Source organism: Myxocyprinus asiaticus, chromosome 35 (assembly GCF_019703515.2).
Source record: "Myxocyprinus asiaticus isolate MX2 ecotype Aquarium Trade chromosome 35, UBuf_Myxa_2, whole genome shotgun sequence".
Classification (NCBI taxonomy): Eukaryota; Metazoa; Chordata; class Actinopteri; order Cypriniformes; family Catostomidae; genus Myxocyprinus; species Myxocyprinus asiaticus.
The window spans coordinates 32333954-32357041 of NC_059378.1; the positions used below are offsets into that span (position 1 = coordinate 32333954).

General features: G+C 41.7%; 1 protein-coding gene across 2 annotated transcripts in view; it reads left to right on the forward strand.

Annotated features, from left to right (window-relative positions):
* The window catches only part of itga7 (integrin, alpha 7), a 191252-nt gene that overhangs the window by 144158 nt on the left and 24006 nt on the right, over window positions 1-23088 (forward strand). For both annotated transcript variants that reach the window (XM_051672272.1, XM_051672273.1), the window contains exons 21-22: window positions 19145-19261; window positions 19416-19529. In XM_051672272.1, coding sequence (XP_051528232.1) covers window positions 19145-19261; window positions 19416-19529 — 231 coding nt within the window. The remainder of the gene's footprint in view (window positions 1-19144; window positions 19262-19415; window positions 19530-23088) is intronic.

Here is a 23088-nt window from a genome sequence, read left to right on the forward strand (position 1 = left end):
ACTCTCCGACTAGCTAACATCCAGCTATGGACACGGACTTATTCACTGCTCCTTACCTTATCCAGAATCGGCAGTTCCTCGCGCATCACACGTCCGCAAATTTCCTGATTCTCAGTGGGATCGTGCCCTCTCGGAATCATAATAGACATGTTACAAACTCTCCAGGCCACAGGAGAACCCGTGCACAGAACATCTCTGGAGGCTTCATCTAAACTTCTGCCCGCATCAAACCCATGAGGAGTAAACAATCAGCAAACCCGGATCTTCATCCATATCTCCTCACTTAGGAGATCTCCCTCAATCAAGCCACCGCATCCTCAATTGGAATGCACGACCTGGCGTGGAAGGAGTGCGCTCCAAGCCAAGTCTGTCAAAATCATCGGCTCAGGCAGCAGCTGATTTCCATCAGAAATAAGCTAAGTTCTCATCATATCCATCAAATGCATTCAGATTTAGCCATGGGTCCAGCCCTTCTGTTGCCTATGCTTCCTGTTCATCATAACACATCTGTATCGATATCAAAAGGCAATATTTCATGTCAACAGCGCATTCGCTGTCATAGTAATGGCAGGCAACTACGCATCCATAGCATGATCACATGAGGGTAACTCGGTCAGGTTCACTCGCATGTTATTCACCGTGTTGCATGCATGAGTGTTCCCCATTGGGGGATTAAGATCAATACTCAGGCATGTTATGATGTACAGTGCTTATTGTACGGGGTCTCATCACACCATTCAGTAAGATCCAATACAATGTACCATCCCTATGCCCTACTCACTAGGAAAGACAGAGCTTATGATGTGGGCACTCCGAGGGAGCATGACATCACAGTTAATGCAGTCTTCACTAAAGTCTCGTGAAAGGGTCCTTAGTGAAATAATTAACTTATTCCATTGGGTTCAACATTTCAAGCGGTATTCCCTACCCGAGCGACTTCAAGGGCGCATTAATGCCGCTTCGGAAAATGCAGTGTTTTCTTAATCAATACATAGAGAGACTAATCAGAGATTACATCTGCTCTGTCTTGCCACTCAATCTTGACCCGCTGCAGTTTGCTTACCGCAACAACTGCTCCACTGATGATGCCATTGCATCTACAATACACACTGCTCTCTCCCACCTGGAAAAAAAGAACACTTATGTGAGAATGTTGTATGTAGACTACAGCTCAGCATTCAACACCATAGTGCCCTCCAAGCTAGATGAGAAACTCCGGGCTCTGGGCTTAAACAGCTCGCTGTGCAGCTGGATCCTGGACTTCCTGTCAAGCAGACGCCAGGTGGTTAGAATAGGCAGCAACATCTCCTCATCTCTGATCCTCAACACTCTCAGCCCACTACTGTATTCCTTGTACACACATGACTGTGTGGCAACACATAGCTCCAATGCCATCATTAAGTTTGCTGATGACACGACGGTGGTAGGTCTGATCACTGACAATGATGAAACAGCCTACAGAGAGGAGGTGCACACTCTGACACACTGGTGTCAGGAGCACAACCTCTCCCTCAACGTCAGTAAGACAAAGGAGCTTGTGGTGGACTTCAGAAGAAAAGACAGAGAACACAGTCCCATCACCATCAATGGAGCACCAGTGGAGAGAGTCAGCAGCTTCAAGTTCCTGGGTGTCCACATCACTGAGGAACTCACATGGTCCGTCCACACTGAAGTCGTTGTGAAGAAGGCTCATCAGCGCCTCTTCTTCCTGAGACGGCTGAGGAAGTTTGGAATGAACCGCCACATCCTCACACGGTTCTACACCTGCACTGTGGAGAGCATCCTGACTGGCTGTATCTCTGCCTGGTACGGCAATAGCACCGCCCACAACCGCAAAGCACTGCAAAGGGTGGTGCGAACTGCCAAACACATCATCGGAGGTGAGCTTCCCTCCCTCCAGGAAATATATACAAGGCGGTGTGTGAAAAAAGCTCGGAGGATCATCAGAGACTCCAGCCACCCGAGCCATGGGCTGTTCTCACTGCTACCATCAGGTAGGCGGTATCGCAGCATCAGGACCCGCACCAGCCGACTCCACGATAGCTTCTTCCCCCAAGCAATCAGACTTTTGAACTTTTGATCTCCCACAATCAAAATACATCAGCCCTGCACTTTATTACTCTTTTATCTCACACCGGACTGTCATAAATTTTATTACTATTATTATATTATGTCTCTCTTAACAACTGACTATCAACCGACAGCCTGAATGTCAATACAGTACAATACTATACATTCTATATATATAATATATATATATACTTTTTTTATATATATTTTAATTTTTAATTTTTATTGAATAATGTGTATCTATATAGTAAAAAACAAAAAAACAAAAACAAAAACAGCGTATTGTATACTGTACAGTGTATGTTATTATTTGTATATTGTTGAGTGTAATTATGTGTATAACAGATGTTTAAATTGTGTTGTGCTAATTTGATGTTATTGTAAATTGGTATATGTCTCATCACTGTCACGACTGCTATGTTGATCGGAACTGCACCCAAGAATTTCACACACCATTGCATTTGTGTATATGGCTGTGTGACAATAAAGTGATTTGATTTTGATTTTGATTTGACTTCCTCATTCCCTCGGAAGCACCACTGTTGCAGCGCACCTCTGACACCTAGCGGTAGGCTCCTCACTGCATTCCCTTATTCATCCGATAATTTCATTACCAGCGTAATGCATATCGCCTATATGATCAGGTCATACAGGGGTAATTCACTTTTCACGGCATATTTATGTTTTTATTACTCATTCAGGCATCATTAAAGTGCAGAAATTTGTATCGTATGTCTTCATAAATCATTCACTTTCATCTTTGGTTGGACCATGTTTCAGTCTACGGGGATCTTCAAGCATTGGGGCTTTATCAATGTTCCAAACTTCAAAGCTTATGAGTTTAACAGTCATGTCTGCCTAACTACAGTACTTTTAATTTAAGTATCAACGCATTTCAGTATGATGCTGTTCACTCTTAATGCGCGTGGTCGGGGACGTTACATTTAGTAGCAGGTAAGTAGGTTTGGCAATCATCGGATAAAACCTGTGCCGAATCAAGCTCATTAATTTCATCTTGCTACTGTTAATTTCTGTTCCTGCTGGTAAGTCATAGCTCCCTCCTAATGCTTTTGTTATTTCTTCAACTATGTGGCCAAATGCTTTATTTATTTTAAAGTTATCAATGTTTTCGTTTTTGCTCCACTCAACGTATGTATATATTTATAAAAAAAAAAGCCTTTTTGCATTCAGGGCAGCTCTCGTCAGCAGCAGACAGTAGGATTCGTTCCTCTGGACATCACAGTGCCGGATAGGTGGTCTCGCAGCAGATACCTAAATTCAGTCCACTGGAGCTGCATGTCATGGACCATGCATGGTCAGCTAGTTTTACGGGCTAAAACATAATAAAGAAAGAAAAAAAAAGGGGGCAGATATCAAAGACACTTTCAAAATCATGCCCATTCACCTGGCCGACTTGCTCCTCTCTGGTGTCACATGGAAGTCAAAATTTTACTTTGCTGTCCAACTCACTTTCAGGTGCAGAAGTAGCCCTCACATTTGCCTTCTCTATCAGAAGGCCTATGCTGGATCCTTCTCAATCACTTTAAGCTCCCCTTCGTACTTCACCTGCTCGACGATTTCCTGCTCATTGATCACCCTGCTGCCCAAACCCCTATTTTTGGACATTTCTATCGAGCTTTTTCACAAGTTGGGTGTTCCCCTCTCAAGTGAAAAAACCATGGGCCCCGCCACGTCTCTCGAATTTTTCGGCATCTCGCTCGATTCTCTAAACATGCAAGCTTCCCTGCCTAAAGAAACTCGACAGGATCAGGTCTATTTGCATGTCGTTCTCCGGTCGGTCCAGGTCTCATAACGCAATCTCCTGTCCCTATTAGGCCACCTCAATTTTGCCATGCGCATCATTCCTCAAGGCTGCTCCTTCGTTCCCACCTCCTCACACTAGCCCATTCCGTAGACAACCTCTCCGACATCATATCAATCGATGATGGCTCGATAAACGGAAGGCCACTTGAGAGCTGAAGCTCAACATCACCAGCCTCCTCAAAATCAAATCACTGGAATGGCATTTCCTTTTTTCACAATAAAAAAACCTGAATCTCCGGACGACATGTCCCTTTTCACGGGAAGAATCCTCCTCCATAGGATATTTTCTAGGATCATTGTTCACAGGGAAATGGTCAGAATAATTTTTCAATATCGCTTCCTACGCCCCCTCATCCGCTGTCTTTGAAATTTATCCCATTGTCATGGCCAGTGTTATATGGGGTTCCCTTTGGACATGCAAACGTGTCGTAGTTTTGCGACAATTCCGCAGTCATCACTGTAATCAATAAAGGCTGGTCCTCCTCTAGCCTTATGTCCCTTATGAGACGTCTGACATGTTAGAGCATTTCCTGCAACTTCATCTCAGCCAGACACATTCCCGGGTTTTTCAATGTAATCGCTGACTCCCACTCTCGTTTCACTTCCAGGAGTTCCACAGACTATGCCTCCCCTCCAACTCTCATGCAGAAAGGACTTGCCCGGTCCACGCTCACTTCCTACAACTCCACCTGGGCCCACTTTTCCTCCTCCCGCCAATCACACAGTACTCCTCTATTTTCCGTTCTAATCTCCCAGTGTGCGTGGTCATTTCATGTTGCTCTCACACTAGACATCTCAAATTTCCTCCCCCTATTCATCACTCCATCTCTAGCCCCCATGTCATGCTACTGGTTCAGAAACCACCTCACCGCACCCTAAAACATTGTGGTCTCTCCCCTCATGTCTTCTCGGGGCATTCTTTTTGCATCAGAGCAGCTACTACTGCCACTCTTCAAGGTATACCGGAGTCCACTGTCAAGATGCTCAGCTGCTGGTCTTCCTCATCCCACCTGAAATATATTATATTAACCCAAATCATCAAACAAGCTCAACACTCCATCAGCCATAAGTTTTCATACCTATCTGGTGGTGGTTGGTGGCTCTTTCATCACATATTTCACCACACAATGATTAAATTCAAGCACATCCATTGTTTCACAAGGATAACGCATAACTATGTCTACCCTCCTCGCCAGGGCTTCCATAATCTCAAGCATGGTTTCCTTTGCATAGGTATTGCACAAGCCAGCTCGCCCTCACCAGAAAGCTCACACTATCATGGGATATCTTTCATCAGGGTATTGCACGACAACATCGCCATTATTGTATGGCTTTATGTATGCTGTTCACCTTGGCAAAGATAACCATTAAACAACAGCCGCCCTCGTTTGAGAGCTTGAGCCTCATGGAATATCTTTCTACGAAGGGTATTGCATGCAACATCACCATTATCGTATGGCTTTATGCTACGTTGTTCACCTTTTTGGCAAAGCTTTCTCAAACAACTCTTCCCTCGTAGGAGAGTTTTCATAATCAAATGTTGTTTATCTTTCAACAAAGATACTGCACAACAGTGCTGGCCTAACGTAGGGCCTCATCCCACATTGTTCGTCTTTGGCAAAGATTCTGCACAACCAGGGGCTCCTTGACGGAGAGCCCAAAATCGCACTCAAGGACAAGGACAAAACCAAACTCAAGGAGGAGTAAAAAAAAATAAAAATATACATCATCACACCATTAGCTAGGTAACTCCTAGCCAATCACATGTAAGCCACATTGCTTTATAAGTTTGCTCACAATCTATCACATTGCTGTTTCAGTGTGTTAACACGGCAACCTCCACCACCCCACCACCACCAGTCGAGTCCCGTCCTGCACGGAGGTAGGCTCCTCACCCCTGCCTCCTATCTCCGGCAGGATATGACGGTTCAGAGTACAAGTTCTTCAGACTGCCAGACGAGGCTTACGCCAAAGAGAGACATTACATTTCTGTTTTATATTCATCAAATAAATGTCATCTTAAATTTCACTCAAGTCTGCAAGTCTTCCTGATAGAACTGTCTTTTTACATAAAATAAATGTAAAACTGAAAAAAGTGCATTATGTCTGTTTTTCCTTTTTCTCTCTTATACTCCCATTTAGTGAGGGGGAAAATGAGCCTTTCCTTGTCATGCACATATGGTGAATTCGTGCAGGAGCCAGATACTTGTGAAGATAATCATTAGTAAACAAAGAACAAACTGATTTGATGATGTTCAGGATTGAAAATGCTGATACACATCTGTATATAGAACCAACACAATCAGGATATATGCATGTATGCAGGTTCAGTGATGCTTCACGTTATCACTTTTTAGGAGCACTACAGAGCTGAACAGATGAGACATGCCCGATCAACACTCGAAAAATTGAGAATAATAGCAAATTTTCGGTTTGGTTTTCATCTATTTATCTTTTGTTGAAAAAGGTTGTGTTATGAGCTGACATCACTTCTGTAATAATAACAGCTGTGATGTATTTAAGTCTGCACTCAGCAGCTATGCAATTTGCATAAATACATTTGATTGAATAAGACGTGATAAAATGTGCTCACCTTAAAGTTGCTGGTTCATGTTTTGGAGAGCAGTGTAACTGAACTATGTCCAGACAAGCTTAAACATGCATGCTCCTGTCCGGGACTGGACCAAGGATCACTTCTGACGACCACTGATGCAGTTGCACATGCCGATGAGTGTTGTTAAACTCACCGCTGAGTTTTGCGCAGAGTTAAACTCAATGTTTAGACTGTGATGTGATTTTATCAAAATCAGTCAGAGGGTCAGATAAAAGTGATTGGCGGACCGCATTGAATTACCCACTGATTTTACAAATTACATTGTACCGGGAGACTCTGAGAAGTGCTGGTACGCAAGACAAACTGCCAGGAGTCTGTAGACTGATTTATAGAAGTGCAGGTACCAAGTGCCAGTGGCCCGCCACTTCAAGCACAAAATAATTGAATCTCAAATTAATATTTTGTGAGCTATTGTGTATTTCTTTGGTAAGTAACCAAAGCACAAATAAGTAATAAGCAAAATCCGCTCTCCATTAGAGTCCTGATCATAGTTTATTTTGCGATTAAAACTGGCTGACTACATACTTCCATACATATCAAACACAGACAGAAACAGCAGTATTAAATTTGTTACTGACCGGAATTACTTTCGTGTTGAATAAAGTTGGCACTGCTCCATATTTCAATATATGTCTCAATCATAATAGTTCTCAAAAGAATCCTTAGAGAAATGTGCAAAACAAAACATATAATCCCATACTGATGCGTTCAGGAACTTTGAACATTTGAACACTGGTGAAAAAAGTACTAAATTTCCATACTCAAGTAAAAGTACAGATACCACACAAATTTATAACTAGTAAAAGTCATCCATTAAAATACTACTTAAGTAAAAGTAAAAAGTACCTAGTTTTAAAAATACTTAAGTTTCAAAAAGTAAAAGTACTACAAATTCATATCCATTCATCTTATAAAATGCAACCCATTCATGTTGTTATTTTTAAAGCCATATAATTGAGTCCCAAATAGGTAATTTTGGATACAATAAATATGAACTTTTATAGTTAATATTTTCTCTTACATTTTCAAATTCTTTTTTAACGTTTTATTTATTTTAGTTGTATTTTTTTATTTTTTTCTAAGGAAAAAGCCTATCTAGAGACCTGAGATGCAAATTAGCATGTGCTATAATCTTTATGTACAACATTCCTTTTTTTATTTTTTTATTTTATTTTTTTATTATGTTCTTATACTGTTCCTATACAAATAAATAAATTACCAATAAATAAGTGAATGGTTCAGTATACAATAGGTAAGGCGCAGGTGGATAAGGACTGGGTATTTTATTCAGAAAATAAGCTAACGTTCATGAAAATGAACATGAACAGAATATAACTAATTCAAACAATTATATCAATAATTGTTTATGAATAAATTCAGCATTTACTTCTGTCCCTGAGCAATTTTGTGTTGAAGCTACCCTTTTAAAAATAGTTACTACACTAAAAGCTATTAACAATAGGTAAAACAATAAGTATTACCTTTATTACAAAATATAATTATCAGTATTAAACAACATTTGAACAGATACACCAGTGTAAATAAATGTAAACACATTTATGTAAATAAATTAATCGAAAACAGTGCTGAACAGCAGCATTTAACTAAATATTCAGCAACAAATAATAAGAAGTGAAATAATGTGTAGGGTATTCTGAATGAAACTCAAACTAATCATCCTTTAAAATGGTTCATATACATGAATCCTCAGAACAAACAGATTCACTTATACAGATGAATCGAACTTTCCAATACTTCACATGAGAGGGAGAGGATGGTTTAGGAGAGCTTCATATATATATATATATATATATATATGAATCATCCAAATGAACCAATTCAGTAAAATGAATCTGTCTTTCTAAAGATTCTTATGAGAGAGCAGTTAAGGAGTGAATGTTTGATCAGTTTATTCTTGAATAGTGTGCACATAAACAAGTGCTGGGTGAAGGCACATAGTATTCCATATTGGTGGTGTAGTGGGCTAAAGCACAGAACTGGTAAGCAGAAGGTTGCCAGTTTGATCCCCACAGTCACCACTATTGTGTCCTTGAGCAGGGACTAAAAATGGTTCAAAAACCGAAAACAAATTACATTTTTTTAGCGGAACGTAACCGAAAACCAGAACAAAGTGATTTTCAATTGTTCCGGAGTGAAAACTTTATTTTTAAGTGCTGGTAACCGGTTATAACCGGTTAATTTAACTCTGATAATTTGTTCATGAAACCAAAGGCCAAAGGGTTTATCACATTATATTTTTGGAACTAAATCACTTCATGTTGCCACAAAAACGGAAACATGTGCTTTGATCCTGAAGGAAACCGCTGCATCACACATTTCTTTTCCTAATTGCCCTTTGTGGATGTTGCATTCTGTGAATGAAGACCTTTTTAATAACTATGTATAATTACTACATACAGTATACATAAATGGCTAATCCAGATACAAGGACAAAAATAATTAGAGGACATTTTCTCAGTTGTTTCCAAGTCTTCACTGAATTATTGTTAGATGTGATGCATTAATACAGATTTGATGCTTGGAGTTTTGACTGAGAAGCAGATCTGTATTTAAAATTATACTTAACTGTTAATTGCATGCTTGTTATGATTTCTAGGCTGATAAATCCACCAGACAGGAAAACATTTAATTGCTAATTTTTGCTTATTTAGGTGAGGCAAGTGGCTTATTTCGGGCTTGTTTTCCCAGACCATGTGGCTTGTTTCTCTTGCGAGATCTGGGAACACTGCAATTGGTATTTCACACACAGAGTACTGTCAGGTTAAAAAGAACATTATTAACTGTTCTTTTATTTCATTCTAATCAGTTACCATTTGGAAAGGAGGCTGCTGAACTTCTGAATTGGAACGAATGTTTTTGCTTAGAACGAACCAGAATGAAAAACATTTCATTTTTAGTCTCTATCTTTGAGCAAGACACTTAACTCCAGGTTGCTCTGGGGAGATTGTCCCTGTAATAAGTGCACTGTAACACATTTTGGATAAAAGTGTCTGCCAAATGCATAAATTTAAATGTAAATAAACAAAATCATGTGGTAAAAAACACCTACTGTAATTATTCCACTGCATCTTAGAAGAGTCCTCCATTGTTTCTGTGTTTCTTGTATTCTGTGGCTTATATACAGTGATAAATACATTTAGGCCATCAGGTTTGTACACAGCTAGGGTGAATTACATCTTATCTGTGTGTTTGGAAGCTTGTTTAGTCAAAGATTAGTCTCTGCTTTAGTTCATTGCACCTCGCTGGACTGATGCAGACTCCATGAGCGCATGCGCTGAGTGTCTGTATTCGCGCTGGCTGCTCTCATTCAAACACACTGTGCTCTGTTTATAATTAAACAAACTTATTTTAATCCAAGTAACGAGTAAAGAGAGGATCTGTTCCAGAGTAAAAAGTATTTGTTTGACTAAAAAATGTAGCGAAGTAAAAGTAACAGTTACAACAAATTTAAATACTCAAGAAAGTACAAATTTGAAGAAAGCTACTTAAGTACAGTAACGAAATATTTGTACTTCGTTACTTTACACCACTGCATTTGAATAAGCCACTCATTCCTAATGTTCGGATCCTTCGGAAGGCTGTGCAGAGATGCAGTTTTCTACAATCAGGAACACAACAATGTTTGGGGACTTTGCTTAAAATCTTAATCTTTTCATTAGTTAAAAGCGAACTACAGTAACAATACTATCACTTTCAGTGTTGAAGTACCTCAGCTGCTCATTATTTCACCGCAATGATTACTTATGTTGTGGAGGCGGGGCTATTCAAATGAACACCACATTGTGACATCACTATGTGGCTGATTTCAAAATGAGTCGAGGGCTGAAGAGGAAGTTTTGAGTTCTGAAACTTACGGTATGTTTTTATAGTACAATGACCTCGAACATGTCAAAATATCAAGGACAATTTTATTCCTTATGTCATGACCCCTTTACACTGTAACATCTCCATGATAAGATGCAGCGTTTTGACTAAGTCTACTAGACAGGGAAATTTGTGGGAAAATTACCATTAGCACAACAAATATGTGTATGAAATTGCTTTTGTATTGTGTGAGAAGTAAAACGCTAGTGTGTGATGATGTCTGTGAAGGCATTTTGCTGCTGAATTAAGGTTAAGGTTAAGGTTACTTTATTGTCTCACATGGGAGAAATTTGTCTTAGATTAAGGAACTGCTGCATCACCAAACAATGCCAGACATTACACATAAATACATAATAGTACACAACACATCACATTAAAACATACCCATCTTAAAACATACCCATCTTAATACATAATTTAATTAAAAACCACAACACCTCTCAATTGCAAATATACCAGCAAACAAACAGTTGATAGAGCCTACAATAATCTCAGAACCTGCCCACTGCTATCTATTCTGCTGAAATTGCCCATTAATAATTTTAATTGACAAGGGGACAAATTAGTAATTATATAGATTATATCTACACAAAGGGACCCTATAACTCCTGACAGAGTTCATCAGCACATACTCAGAATACAACACGTGAGAAGGGTCAAATAAATTCTTATTGGCCTGCCATATCATGGACTGCTCAAAAATATCCTGTACAGTGAAGGGTGTGGGCATACCCACAATCTTTCCTGCCACTCTGACCAAATTAGTTATTTGAGCTTTAATTTTTATCATTAGGTTTCCAAACCTGGTGATAACATTATAATGTAAAACAGACTCTATAGCGGCCCTATAAAATAATTAACATGATATTCCTACTGACAACAAATAATCGTAATCTTTTTAGAACATGTAGGCGCTGATGAATTCTTTCACAGACACTCACCACATGCATGTGCCAGTTAAGCTCACTATCAATACAGATACCCAAATACTTACAAGAATCGACCTGTCTAATGTCCTGGCCATGTATAACAACAGTGCTCTGGTTTCCCACTAATCTGGGGTCTATAATAACCTCTTCAGTTTTATTTACATTGATATGCAAATAATGATCTTCACACAAACCCATCCACAAACCTGTGTTTTGTCCACAAACCCATCCACGGCAGCTTTATAGCTGTCAATGTTGGAGTTACTTGTGATTAAGCTAACAATAACAGTATCATCTGAGAATTTCACCACAAATTGGTTAGGGTTCGAGCTGACGCAATTATTTGTGTAAAGAGTGAACAAAAACGGCGAGGTAACACAGCCTTTAGGGGCCCCTGTACAACTTAGTGCTATATCAGAAAGTACTGAGTTAAATTTCACTTGTGTCCTATTTGATAAAAAAAATAATATCAGTGAATCAAAAAAGGATTAACCTTCAACTGTACTAATTTCTCAAGCAGGGTGTGTGGGTGAATTGTATTAAAAGCGGAACTAAAATCAATAAAAAGCAGTCTAGCATATGCAACAGGACTTTCCAAATGCTTCAAAACAAGGTGCATTACTATAGAGATCGCATCATTAGTACTGCGGTTTTTTTCTATACGCAAATTGGTATTGATCTAAAGATGGCTCCACCTCCCTGCATAGCTCCTCTATTATAATCCTCTCCAAAGATTTCATAACATTGGATGTTAAGGCCACTGGCCTGTAGTCATTATTTTCCTGGGGGCAAGAACTTTTTGGGATTGGAATTATGATAGATTTTTTTCCAGAGCTCTGGCACTGTGTGCATGTCTATAGAAAGCTGAAAAAGGCGATGCCAGGCTGGTGTAAGCTCCTCAGCAAATGTTCTTAAAAGAAAAGCTGACATGCCATCCAGCCCCATTGCTTTATTAGTGTGTATAGTTTTAAAAACCTTAGTCACAACACATGGATCTATTAATATTCTATCATCACAAACATTATAAATTACTTTATCTAAGACTTCACAACATTCCTTAAAAGTATCAGTTTCAAATGGTTCAGTTCATTTGCCATTGCAGTTTAATTCATTACAGGCAGCCTTTTAGGGTCCCTGTTAGTCATTTCTTGTATTGAATCCCACAGATTCTTTGTGTCAGATTTGGACAAGTCTCATTCTGCCCGTTCCTTATACTGTATCCATGCTGCCCTCAGTTGCTGATTGAGGTCCTTTTGTGTTAATCCCACAGTATCTCCTAATTTGTAGGCCATATTCTTCTTATTGATACAATCCTTAATTCCCCCTGTGATGTAAGATTTATTATTCGGATATCTCTTTACAACCTTCTGAGGTACTGTATAATTGAATCCACACAAATGGAAATATAAGCAGTAATTGATTCTGTGACCATATCAATATTTGCATCGTGGAAGAAAATGCCCCAGTCCGTACAGATAAAACATGCTTTCAGCTCCTCTATTCTATTACTGGACCACACATTTACAGTCTTAATTGATGGTTTACTGGACTTAAAAACTGACCGATAGGTGGGGAGCAGATGGATAGCATTGTGGTCAGAGTTGCCGAGGGGGGTCTGGCTCTGGCTGTGCGTTCTAGATATTACCATAGCACTTGTCAAGAATATTATCGTTCCTCGTGCTACATTTCACATATTGAAAAAACCCTGGCAAGGACTTCTCCAGTCCACAGTGATTAAAATCGCCTGAAATCAATATAGGTGCATCCAGCTTGTTTTGAAAGTGCCAGTGAACACAGTCTGTAATTTGACTGGCTGCTCTGGTGGCATTCCCACTTGGTGGGATATACACAACACATACAAATATGTTGGTAAATTCTCTTGGATTGACTGTTGACATACTGCTCATGGTAAAATCACAGTGAAAATAGCGGACTGTCAATAAGTGCAGTTCTATAACAGTTCTGTTATGATATTGTTATGATAACATGCTTTTAAAACTGGCCTCCTTGATTGCAACGATGCATAGAGTTTTTCACTTTTCTTAGAATGTTATTCCAGTGAACTAGTAGGCTATCAGCCTTATGAACAATATGCGCTGCTTACAGTAAAAACATGGAAAAAATAGCGATCTGTCAGCAGGGGTGTCGGCCTGGGGGTAATGTTGGACCTGAGTAACATGATATATGACATGATATTATCATGAAAACATTATATATAACATACTATTGGTAGGACTAAAATGTTGTAAGACTCCGTTTTCCATCTGGAAAAATCCCTAATCTAACTTGTATCCTCTCGTGCTAGCAACTCTAATTTCTTATAGGAGAAAAGTCAGTCATACATGTCAACATAGTTACTCAGGTAAATATTTGTTAGATATCAGTGTAAACAGGGTCCAAAATTAGCACTCGTCACGCGCCAAATACGTGAAAAAAAATTGCCTTTGACGATTAAATAAAACGGAAATATTCACCAGTTGGCAGGTAAATAAAATGAAAATATTTACCAGTTGGCCAGTAACATTAATAGCAACTGCATCATTACATACTTTACATTGAACAGTGAGAACAGCAAGCTGACCTTTGGTAAATAAAGTGACGTGCACAATTCAAATCAAAATGTTTGTCATAGGTAGGCGACTCGCACATCTACAAACATTTTTTACCTCAGTGGAATATGTACCATGAGATTTTTATCTAAGATGCCTAAAGGTTGGTTAGCACTGTCGCCTCACAGCAAGAAGGTCCCCGGTCTGAGTCCCGGCACACCCAGGGCCTTTCTGTGTGGAGTTTGCATGTTCTCCCTATGTTCGTGTGGGGTTTCCTCCAGGTGCTCCGGTTTCCGCCACAGTCCAAAAAACATGCAGGTTAAGCTAACTGGAAACTCGAAATTGCCTGTAGGTGAGAGTGTGAATATGTATATATATATATGTAATATGTATGTGTTAGCTCTATGATGTACTGGCCACCTGTCCAGGGTGTTTCCCTGCCTTTGGTCCGAGACAGATGGGATTGGCTCCAGCACTACCTGCGACCCTACATAGGACAAACGTCTTATTCAATGCTATTATTATTATACTGTATTATTATTGCTATTAGTATTGTTTTATTGTTGTATTCTATTGATTATTTGGTAAACATTGTGCAAAATGCAAAAAATAAATAAAAAAAGCATTTTTATTAAAAACACTATTATTAAATATCGGTTATTGGAAATGTAAACACAAATAATTGCTATCTGTTTCGTTTGAAAAAATCAATATTGGTTGATCTCTAATACTGTAATATGCAATAAAACAGACAATATATTGAGTTCTACAGCCACTTTTTGTAATGTCTATTAAACGTTATATTTGTCTTCCACAATAATGTAATGTTTTAAATTATCTTCATTTTCTCAGCAAATATTGAAAAATGACATGAATTGCGATTAATTTGAATAATCACACATTGTGTAATTTAATTATTGACAGCCCTATCAAAAACCCATCAAGCACAGCTGCTTGATCAACAGAAAATGTTTGTTCCATATCTGTCACTCACTCGATGTTGTGTCAATGTAGTGACACTAGGGGTCACTCCTGGGAGCCCCAAACACCTCTGATTTTGAAAAAAGGCCAGTAGGAATTGGTGAGTGGAATTTGCATGCCACTCCCCCGGACATACGGGTATAAAAGGAGCTGGCTCGCAACCACTCATTCAGATTTTCTCTTTGGAGCCGAGCGGTTGTGTTCAGCGAGCTGAATTACTCTGCCGATCTATTCACCTCGAAAAGCTGTTGGATTTACAGCGCATTACAGCGGCTTCTCCCCCTCTTGCACTGGTGAAGTGCAGAGAACGCCCCTGGGCGCTTCAGCAGTTAAAGAGTATATTCTTCCTACTGAAAGAGTATATTTTCCCTTCTCAAAGAGTGGCATTAACGGAGAGCATCTTTTTAAAGATGTCTCTCCATTTGTGTGTATTTCCTGGTTGCGGTTGTTACCTCTCCACTTCCGATGGCCATGATCACGGTCTAATGTGCTAGGGCGCTGCCCACGCGGAGACAGCATTTGTGGACGGGTCATGTGCTCACTGCGAGAGCGTGACCATGGCAATGTTGCGGTCGCGGTTTTTCCTTCGTTAGAGGGAAAGACCACACCAGCGGCTCCCCGCCTCGGTCCTTCTACCTACGGGTTTGAGGCTGTGTCGGTTAGCACTGGGGGCGATTTGGGGACCCCAGTGGGAGCCACTCTGCTGGGTAACTCCCCACGGACCTCCCATTCCCCAGTACACTCATTTGCCCCGCTGGGATGAGACCGCCGGCTCGTCTCAGGGCGAGTTTGCGATCTCGTTTCGGCACTCGCGAAGTAGATGAGCTCTCGATTGCAGCATCGGGGAGCGGGCTGTCCAGTCTGACGCTGAGGACACAACTGGTCTCCCACCTTCAGGTGTGGTCGCCCAGTCACAGCCTGACGTGCAGCTGGCAGCCATGCTTGCCCGGGCGGCTGCATGTGTCGGGCTGGAGTGGAACCCTCCACCCCCCCTGAAACCTCGCAGCCTGACGATTAGTTCCTGGGCCCGGAGCGCCGCTGACGGCCGTACTCCGCCCCGGTCCCTTTCTTCCCAGAGGTGCATGAGGAGCCCACGAGGTCGTGGCAGGCACCTTTCACTGCCCAGACCCGGTCTCTGAGCTCCTCCACTCAACTGCCCTCAGTGGTGGTGCTGCCAGGGGGTACTCGGCGATTCCCCAGGTGGATAAGGCGGTTGCGGTGCACCTGTGCCCGCAAAATGCCGCCACCTGGCGGGGCCATCTGAGACCCCCGTCCAACGCCTGTAGGGTTACTGCAGTGCCGATGGACAGGCTGCCTCTGCCCTGCACGCCATGGCTCTTCCTGCAAGCTCTCCCTGGTTCAGAGCATCTCTTTTCTCGGCTTGGAGTTGGACTCGGTCTCGATGTCGGTGCGCCTCACGAACGAGCACACAGTCGGTGCTGAATTGTCTGAAGGCATTCAGACAGAGGACAGCGGTTCCACTGAAACTTTTTCAGAGGCTCCTGGGGCACATGGCATCCTCAGTGGTGGCCACAACGCTCAGGTTGATGCATATGAGACCGCTTCAGCACTGGCTTCAGACTCGAGTCCCGAGATGGGCATGGCACCGTGGGACACATCGCCTGGTCATCACGCCGATCTTTCACCAGGGGCAGGGGTTCCCCTAGAGCAGGTCTCCAGGCACGTTGTGGTTACGACGGATGCCTCCGAAACGGGCTGGGGCACCGTAAGACTATGGGCACATCAACTGCCTCGAGTTGTTGGCAGTACTGCTCGCCCTGCAGAGGCTCCAGCCGTTGATCCAGGGCAAGAATGTGTTAGTCCTGATGGACAACACGGCGACAGTAGTGTACATCAACCACCAAGGCGGCCTAAACTCCCGTTGCATGTCACAACTCGCCCGCCGTCTCCTTCTCTGGAGTCAGCAGCGCCTCAAGTCACTGCGAGCCACTCACATCCCGGGCGATCTCAACACCGCAGCGGACGCGCTGTCACGACAGGTTATGCTCAGGGGAGAGTGGAGACTCCACCCCCAGGTGGTCCAGCTGATTTGGAGTCGATTCGGTCGAGCACAGGTAGACCTGTTTGCTTCCCGGGAATCCTCCTACTGCCCACTTTGGTACGCCCTGACTGAGGCACCCCTCGGTATAGACATGCTGGCACACAGCTGGCCCCCGGGACTATGCAAATATTCGTTTCCCCCAGTGAGCCTACTTGCACAAAACCGTCTGTTCTCTAAGTGGTGTTCTTCCCTACACGAAGACCCCAGAGATGCGCAGTCGGATCGGTGCTTTCCTTCCTGTAGGAGAGGCTGGAGTGGCGGCTGTCCCCTCCACCTTGAAGGTATATGTAGCCGCCATTTCGGCACATCACGATGCAGTAGATGGTAAGTATTTGGGGAAGCACGACTTGATCATCAGGAGGTTGAATCCCTCCAGACCGCACCTCATGCCCTCGTATGACCTCTCTGTAGTCCTTCAGGGTCTACGGGGAGCTCCCTTCGAGCCCCTAGTGTCAGTTGAGCTTAAGGCACTCTCTTTGAAGACTGCCCTCCTGACTGCGCTTACTTCCATCAAGAGGGGTAGGGGACCTGCATGCATTCTCTGTCAGGGAAACGTGCCTGGAGTTCGGTCCAGGCTACTCTCATGTGATCCTGAGACCCCGACCAGACTATGTGCCCAAGGTTCCCATGACCCCGTTTAGGGATCAGGTGGTGAACCTGCAAGCACTGCCCTGGGAGGATGCAGACCCAGCCTTGGCATTGCTGTGTCCGGTGCGTGCTTTATGCATCTATTTGGATCACACGCAGAGCTTTAGAAGCTCCGAGCAGCTCTTTGTTTGCTTTGGCGGACAGCGGAAAGGGAGCTCTGTCTCCAAACAGAGGATTGCCATTGGGTCATTGATGCCATCTTGATGGCATATCACACTCAGGATGTGCCGCCCCCCCGTGGGGCTACGAGCCCACTCTACTAGGAGTGTGGCGGCCTCCTGGGCCCTGACCAATGGCGCCTCTTTGGCAGACATCTGCAGAGCAGCGGGCTGGGCAACACCCAACACCTTTGCGAGGTTCTACAATCTCTGGGCTGAGCCAGTCTCGTCCCGTATATTGTCAGGTACGAGCAGGTGAGTTCCGGGACAGCTGGCCGACCGCTTGCGCATAGCACCTTTCCCCTCCCCTGAGGTGTGTTCACAAGTTATGATCCCTGGATGACTTTCCTCCTTAGCCCTGTGGCAGGCGAGTTTGTGGAGAAACTCACTGCCAGCCCAGTACATGTGCTAACTAAGCCCTGTACGGGGGTAGGTACTCTACATGCGCTGGTTCCCCATAGGTGACCCCATGTGATATATCTGCTGCTAAATCGTATTCCTGTCAGTAAACTGCGTCTTCCTTGGGCAGAGGGTCCTCCTCCCCCAGTCACCATGTTTGTAGAGTTCCTCCCCTCTCGAGTAGGACCTACCATGGGACTTCTCCACATGACATACTTCCGACAAGACTCTGTAAGACCATGTGATGTATTTCCACTCTAAATGCCCCCCCCCCCCCCGGGCGGGGTGTGGTCTCCGCAGTGTCTTCCCCTTGGGAGTGACACCCCCCAGACATAGACACTTATGGCCCCCAGCTGGTAAACAAAATTCCACTCTTTTTGGGAGAAAAAAAAGGAAAAGAGGCCACGGCTGGCCTAGCCTGTCCCTGTTTGTTGGGCAAGTCGACTTGTTCCCAAAGGACCGTTCAGCACTCATAAGAGTGTTAGGGGAGGTTACGTGACAGCCTGGTGCACTGGCTACGAGGCACACAGCGGTCTGCCCGTCTCGCACCGCCAGTCCACGTAACACAGTTCAGCTTATTGTGCCGTTTCGTATAGGGACCCCTAGTGTCACTACATCGACACAACGTCGAGTGAGTGACAGATAGGGAACATCTAGGTCACTTTTGTAACCTCCGTTCCCTGATGTAGGGAATGAGACATTGTGTCCCTCTTGCCACAATACTGAACTACCAGCTGAAATGGCCGGGACCTTGTCTCGGCTCATCAGCACAAAACCTGAATGAGTGGTTGCGAGCCAACTCCTTTTATACCCGTATGTCAGGGGGAGTGGCATGCAAATTCCACTCGCCAATTCCCATTGGCCTTTTTCAATATCAGAGGTGTTTAGGGCTCCCAAGAGTGACCCCTAGTGTCACAACATCGACACAATGTCTCGTTCCCTCCATCAGGGAGCGGAGGTTACGAAAGTAACCAGGACCTTTTTAAGGCATTTGAGAGACATTTCTCTGGGTCATGTATGTACAGAGCAGCAGAAAGGTGCGTTCACATGTGGAGACAGAAAGAAACTTTGCCCACAAAAACCCTGAGAGAAAAATCATTCCTGCTGTATCTGCTTCTGAGAGGAGAAGATCTGTGACGCTGGTGAGTCGCATATACACAACATCACTGGAGAGGAGGCAGGAGAGGAGATCATTTTGTGACCCTTTATTTTTCCATACTCAATATTTCATATTCTTGCCGGATTGTTTGCTGGGGTTGTGGGTTGATGTATATGACGTGTGTTGATATATTTCAGGATTGTTTGCTGGGCTCTTCACGTTGTCTGCTCTTTCAATGTCCTTTACGCACATTCTCTGGCTTGATACATGTCAGGATCGGAGCCCACTTGTGGAACAGCACCTTCACTGAGGTAAAACACTGATTTTCACCAATTGTTATAAAGAAACAAGCCACCAGAGGGCGTGCATAACAGTGGTTTTAAAGGGGTCATATAAAAAAATGTCATTTTAAAAAAATATATTTTTATTTTATTTTTTTAAATAGAGTTGGTTAATAGAGCTGGTCAGCCGTGATGTCGATTTGTAGGCGAACCCGAAAGTCTAATTCGCCATGGGTTCCCTGGGGGTTTTCCTATGGGTTTTTATAATGAGAGTTTTGAACTTATGAGTTAAATAAGGTCTGTGGTAAACATTACTTGTCTGTGGTAAACATTACTTGATGATACGTGGACGTTTTGTTCTACATAAATTACACAATTTCATAGCTCAAACGTGAATTTTGAAGCCGCCATATGTTTTACTAAGAAAGGATGTAATTCAATATGGCTTCAAAATTCACGTTTGATGTATGACTGTGTGTAAATTATGTTGTACAACAAAAAGTCCACATATTGTCAAGTAATGTTTCCCACAGACCTTATTTTACTCGTAATTTTTTTTTTTTTTTTATATAAAAACCCATGGGAAAATCCAGAGGGAACCCATGGCGAATTATCTTCTGGAATTTTGGACTACAAGCTGAATAGTTCTATAGCGATAGTAAAGTTTTTGTGCCCAAAACAGTCATAATTCAGTTTTAAATGACCATGATGAAATGCCACATTCACATGTAAAATAAGTTGCAGCATTTACTCTGAGCTTCTGTGTTTTTTACGGGTCCAATGTAGTTTTTATAGTTCTGCTCCATCCTTAAAACAGGCTCTTTGCAAAGCTGGATTACATTGTGATATGTTCATTAAAAAATCTGTGCTGAAATGTGCCACTCAAACTGTTAAGATCAGACTGAAATGATCAGGGATCTTGTTAAAAATAAACTTCAGCTCAGTGTTGAAGTATTTGAGACCAGACTCGAGTCCAAGACCATATTTTCATGGTCTTGTTCTTGTCATGGACTCACGTGAACATTTGGACTTGGTCTTGACTCGGACTCAAACAAGTGGGGACTTGGACTTAACCCTGAGACCAGTCGAGTCCCTTTTCAAAAAATATACCGTAAAAGCTTCGACTTATCTGACAAACATTTTTTGACTGACAATATCAGTGATTATGATGTGTGTCCCGTATTTTAGTTGGCTGCATAGAATGAGAACTAGTTATGCCCAATTCATAAATAAATAATCTATTGAGTTGGTTCTTTTCAGCTAATATGCCAAACGGGTTAGCATAAAGGTCTGAATCGATTCGCTATTCAGTCTGATTCGTTCAGACTGCTGTTTCACTGAATAATTTGCAGCAGTTACTTACTCAGTAAAACAGCATAAGGATATTTCAGAAAATGGATAACAAACCAATTGTTGGGTAAAGTGGATTTACTTACATTCATTTGAAACAAAAGACTGCTTTTTTGAGAGGTAACTTTGAGAAACTTTAATTTGTGTTGTGTTATGTTAATAATGGGCCATTCACACCAGCAAGTTTTTGTGTCCATCCATGCTGTTTTTCAGTTGCTTTTCTATGTAAACATGCTAAACGGACATCTTTGACCATTGCACCATGTATTGCTGTGTTTTTGCCATCTTGTGCAGGAGCACCACATTTTTTTTTTATTCTTTTGTCAAGTTAAAAAAACATCAACAGTTAAAAAAATGTGTCTTGAGACACCGGTGTTCCACTCTATTCGTTGCACTGCATTGGTCTGAATGGCACTCTGTTAGAAATGCTTTAGCCATTAGTTACATGGATGCTACACAAACTGAAAATGTAAAAATACTTCTCTCAATGTCATCAGAATTGAATGATTTGGTGTTGTTTTGGCAAATAATAATAATAATAATAATGGTTCTGTGTGTACCCTGAAATGAAATCCTGCAGGCGGAGGTAAGCAGAAACGCTTACTTGACTTACAATGAATGGAATATAATAGTGCAATTGAGGAAATTGTAAACAAATTGAATGTAAAAGTTTATATTCACTTTCTGCGTAAACATTGTCATATTTAATACATTATTGTTTGGTTGTTAGGCCCATTTTAGTTATAGTACAGTAATACTGTATTTTGTATAGCAGAAACTTGACTTGAATGGAATATAATAGCATACAGAAGCTGGTAGTTTTTCACTGACATGTTGTTAACACTGACATGTCGTAATTGTAATACCATTGTGATTACTTAATGGTGCACTCAGTAATTTTTTCCTAATTAAAAAATTTAACTCTTAAAGACATGAATTGTAATTTTGCAATATATGTAGGAAATCATGGCCACTCCCATGAAAATGAAGACTCCAGTGATATCAGTAACCTTATAAAATCTGTTTTAATCTACATGGAGAGGATTCACACATGAGGGCTGCCATGTTAGAATCTGTAACAGGTAGAATTTGGAACTGCCACTTTAAGAGCAGTGCGCTCTTTACTGTTTCCTTTTCCATTAAGCGCTCAGTCTACGTAGTGATCGCAAACCGTGCACACTGCATGTCTGCGGGGCACATATTTCTGTTGCTCTTCTTTTAAGTTATTTGTTTTTATTTAGTAACACTGTTGACAGTGTAGTGTTTGCTAACTGCAGATAAATGCCGCCTGTGGAAAGCCAGCCACATTGTGAGTCTCTGACTAACTCTGCTGCAACTAATTGGGCGAGCTATCCCCATTAAAAAGCATGTTACAAATCACATAACCAGTCGAATACTCTTTGCTTAGTCTCAGTAACCATCCTGTTATTTGACACTTTTACTCAATGATTAAAATAATCATGCTGACTGTGAATACTACATTTCTAAATTGGCATCTGAAACTGAAAACTATTGATTTTAAATGATGCTTCATCCAAGCCGCTAGGTGTCAGTCTATGTCCAAGATGACACAAAGACAAAAGTTACTGAGTGCACATTTAACCTAAAATGTGGCATTTATTTCATTTTTATTCTTGACTGGTAATATTGTTTAACCAACATAAGCAAGTAATAAATTAGGAATATTTGATTTATAAGCCTAGTGTCATTTCTTGTTTAAACTATACATTTAATATATTCATAAGCAGTTTTGTCTCAGACTCTGCCTTTACTGGTCTCAGTCTTGATGCAGACTCGACCCTCTTGGTCTCAGTTTTGACTCAAACTCAACTTACTCTGGTCTCAGCCTGGACTTGGACTCAGAGGAGATGGTCTTGACTACAATACTGCTTCAGCTGATTCTAAATTATATTTGTTTCTAATGTTGGTATAATTTAGAAGGATATGCAGAGAGGCAGGTGGTGCACACAGCCAGAAAGAGCTTTGGTGGTTTAACTTTAGATATTAAAGTTACAGTATGTTATTGTAGTACAATTAACTTTTTTTTATCTCAAAAGATCAAGTTAATGATTTCTCATTATATGAGCCCTATACAGTGTTTCAAATATTTTATAAAGCTTGAATATCAAAGGTTTTAAATGCTCAACAGTCAGACAGAAAAATACCTCCTAGTAGATTACTAAATGGTTGCTCAGGTCGTCTGAATGGTTGCTAAGGCATTGTTGGGGTCTTTTGGTTA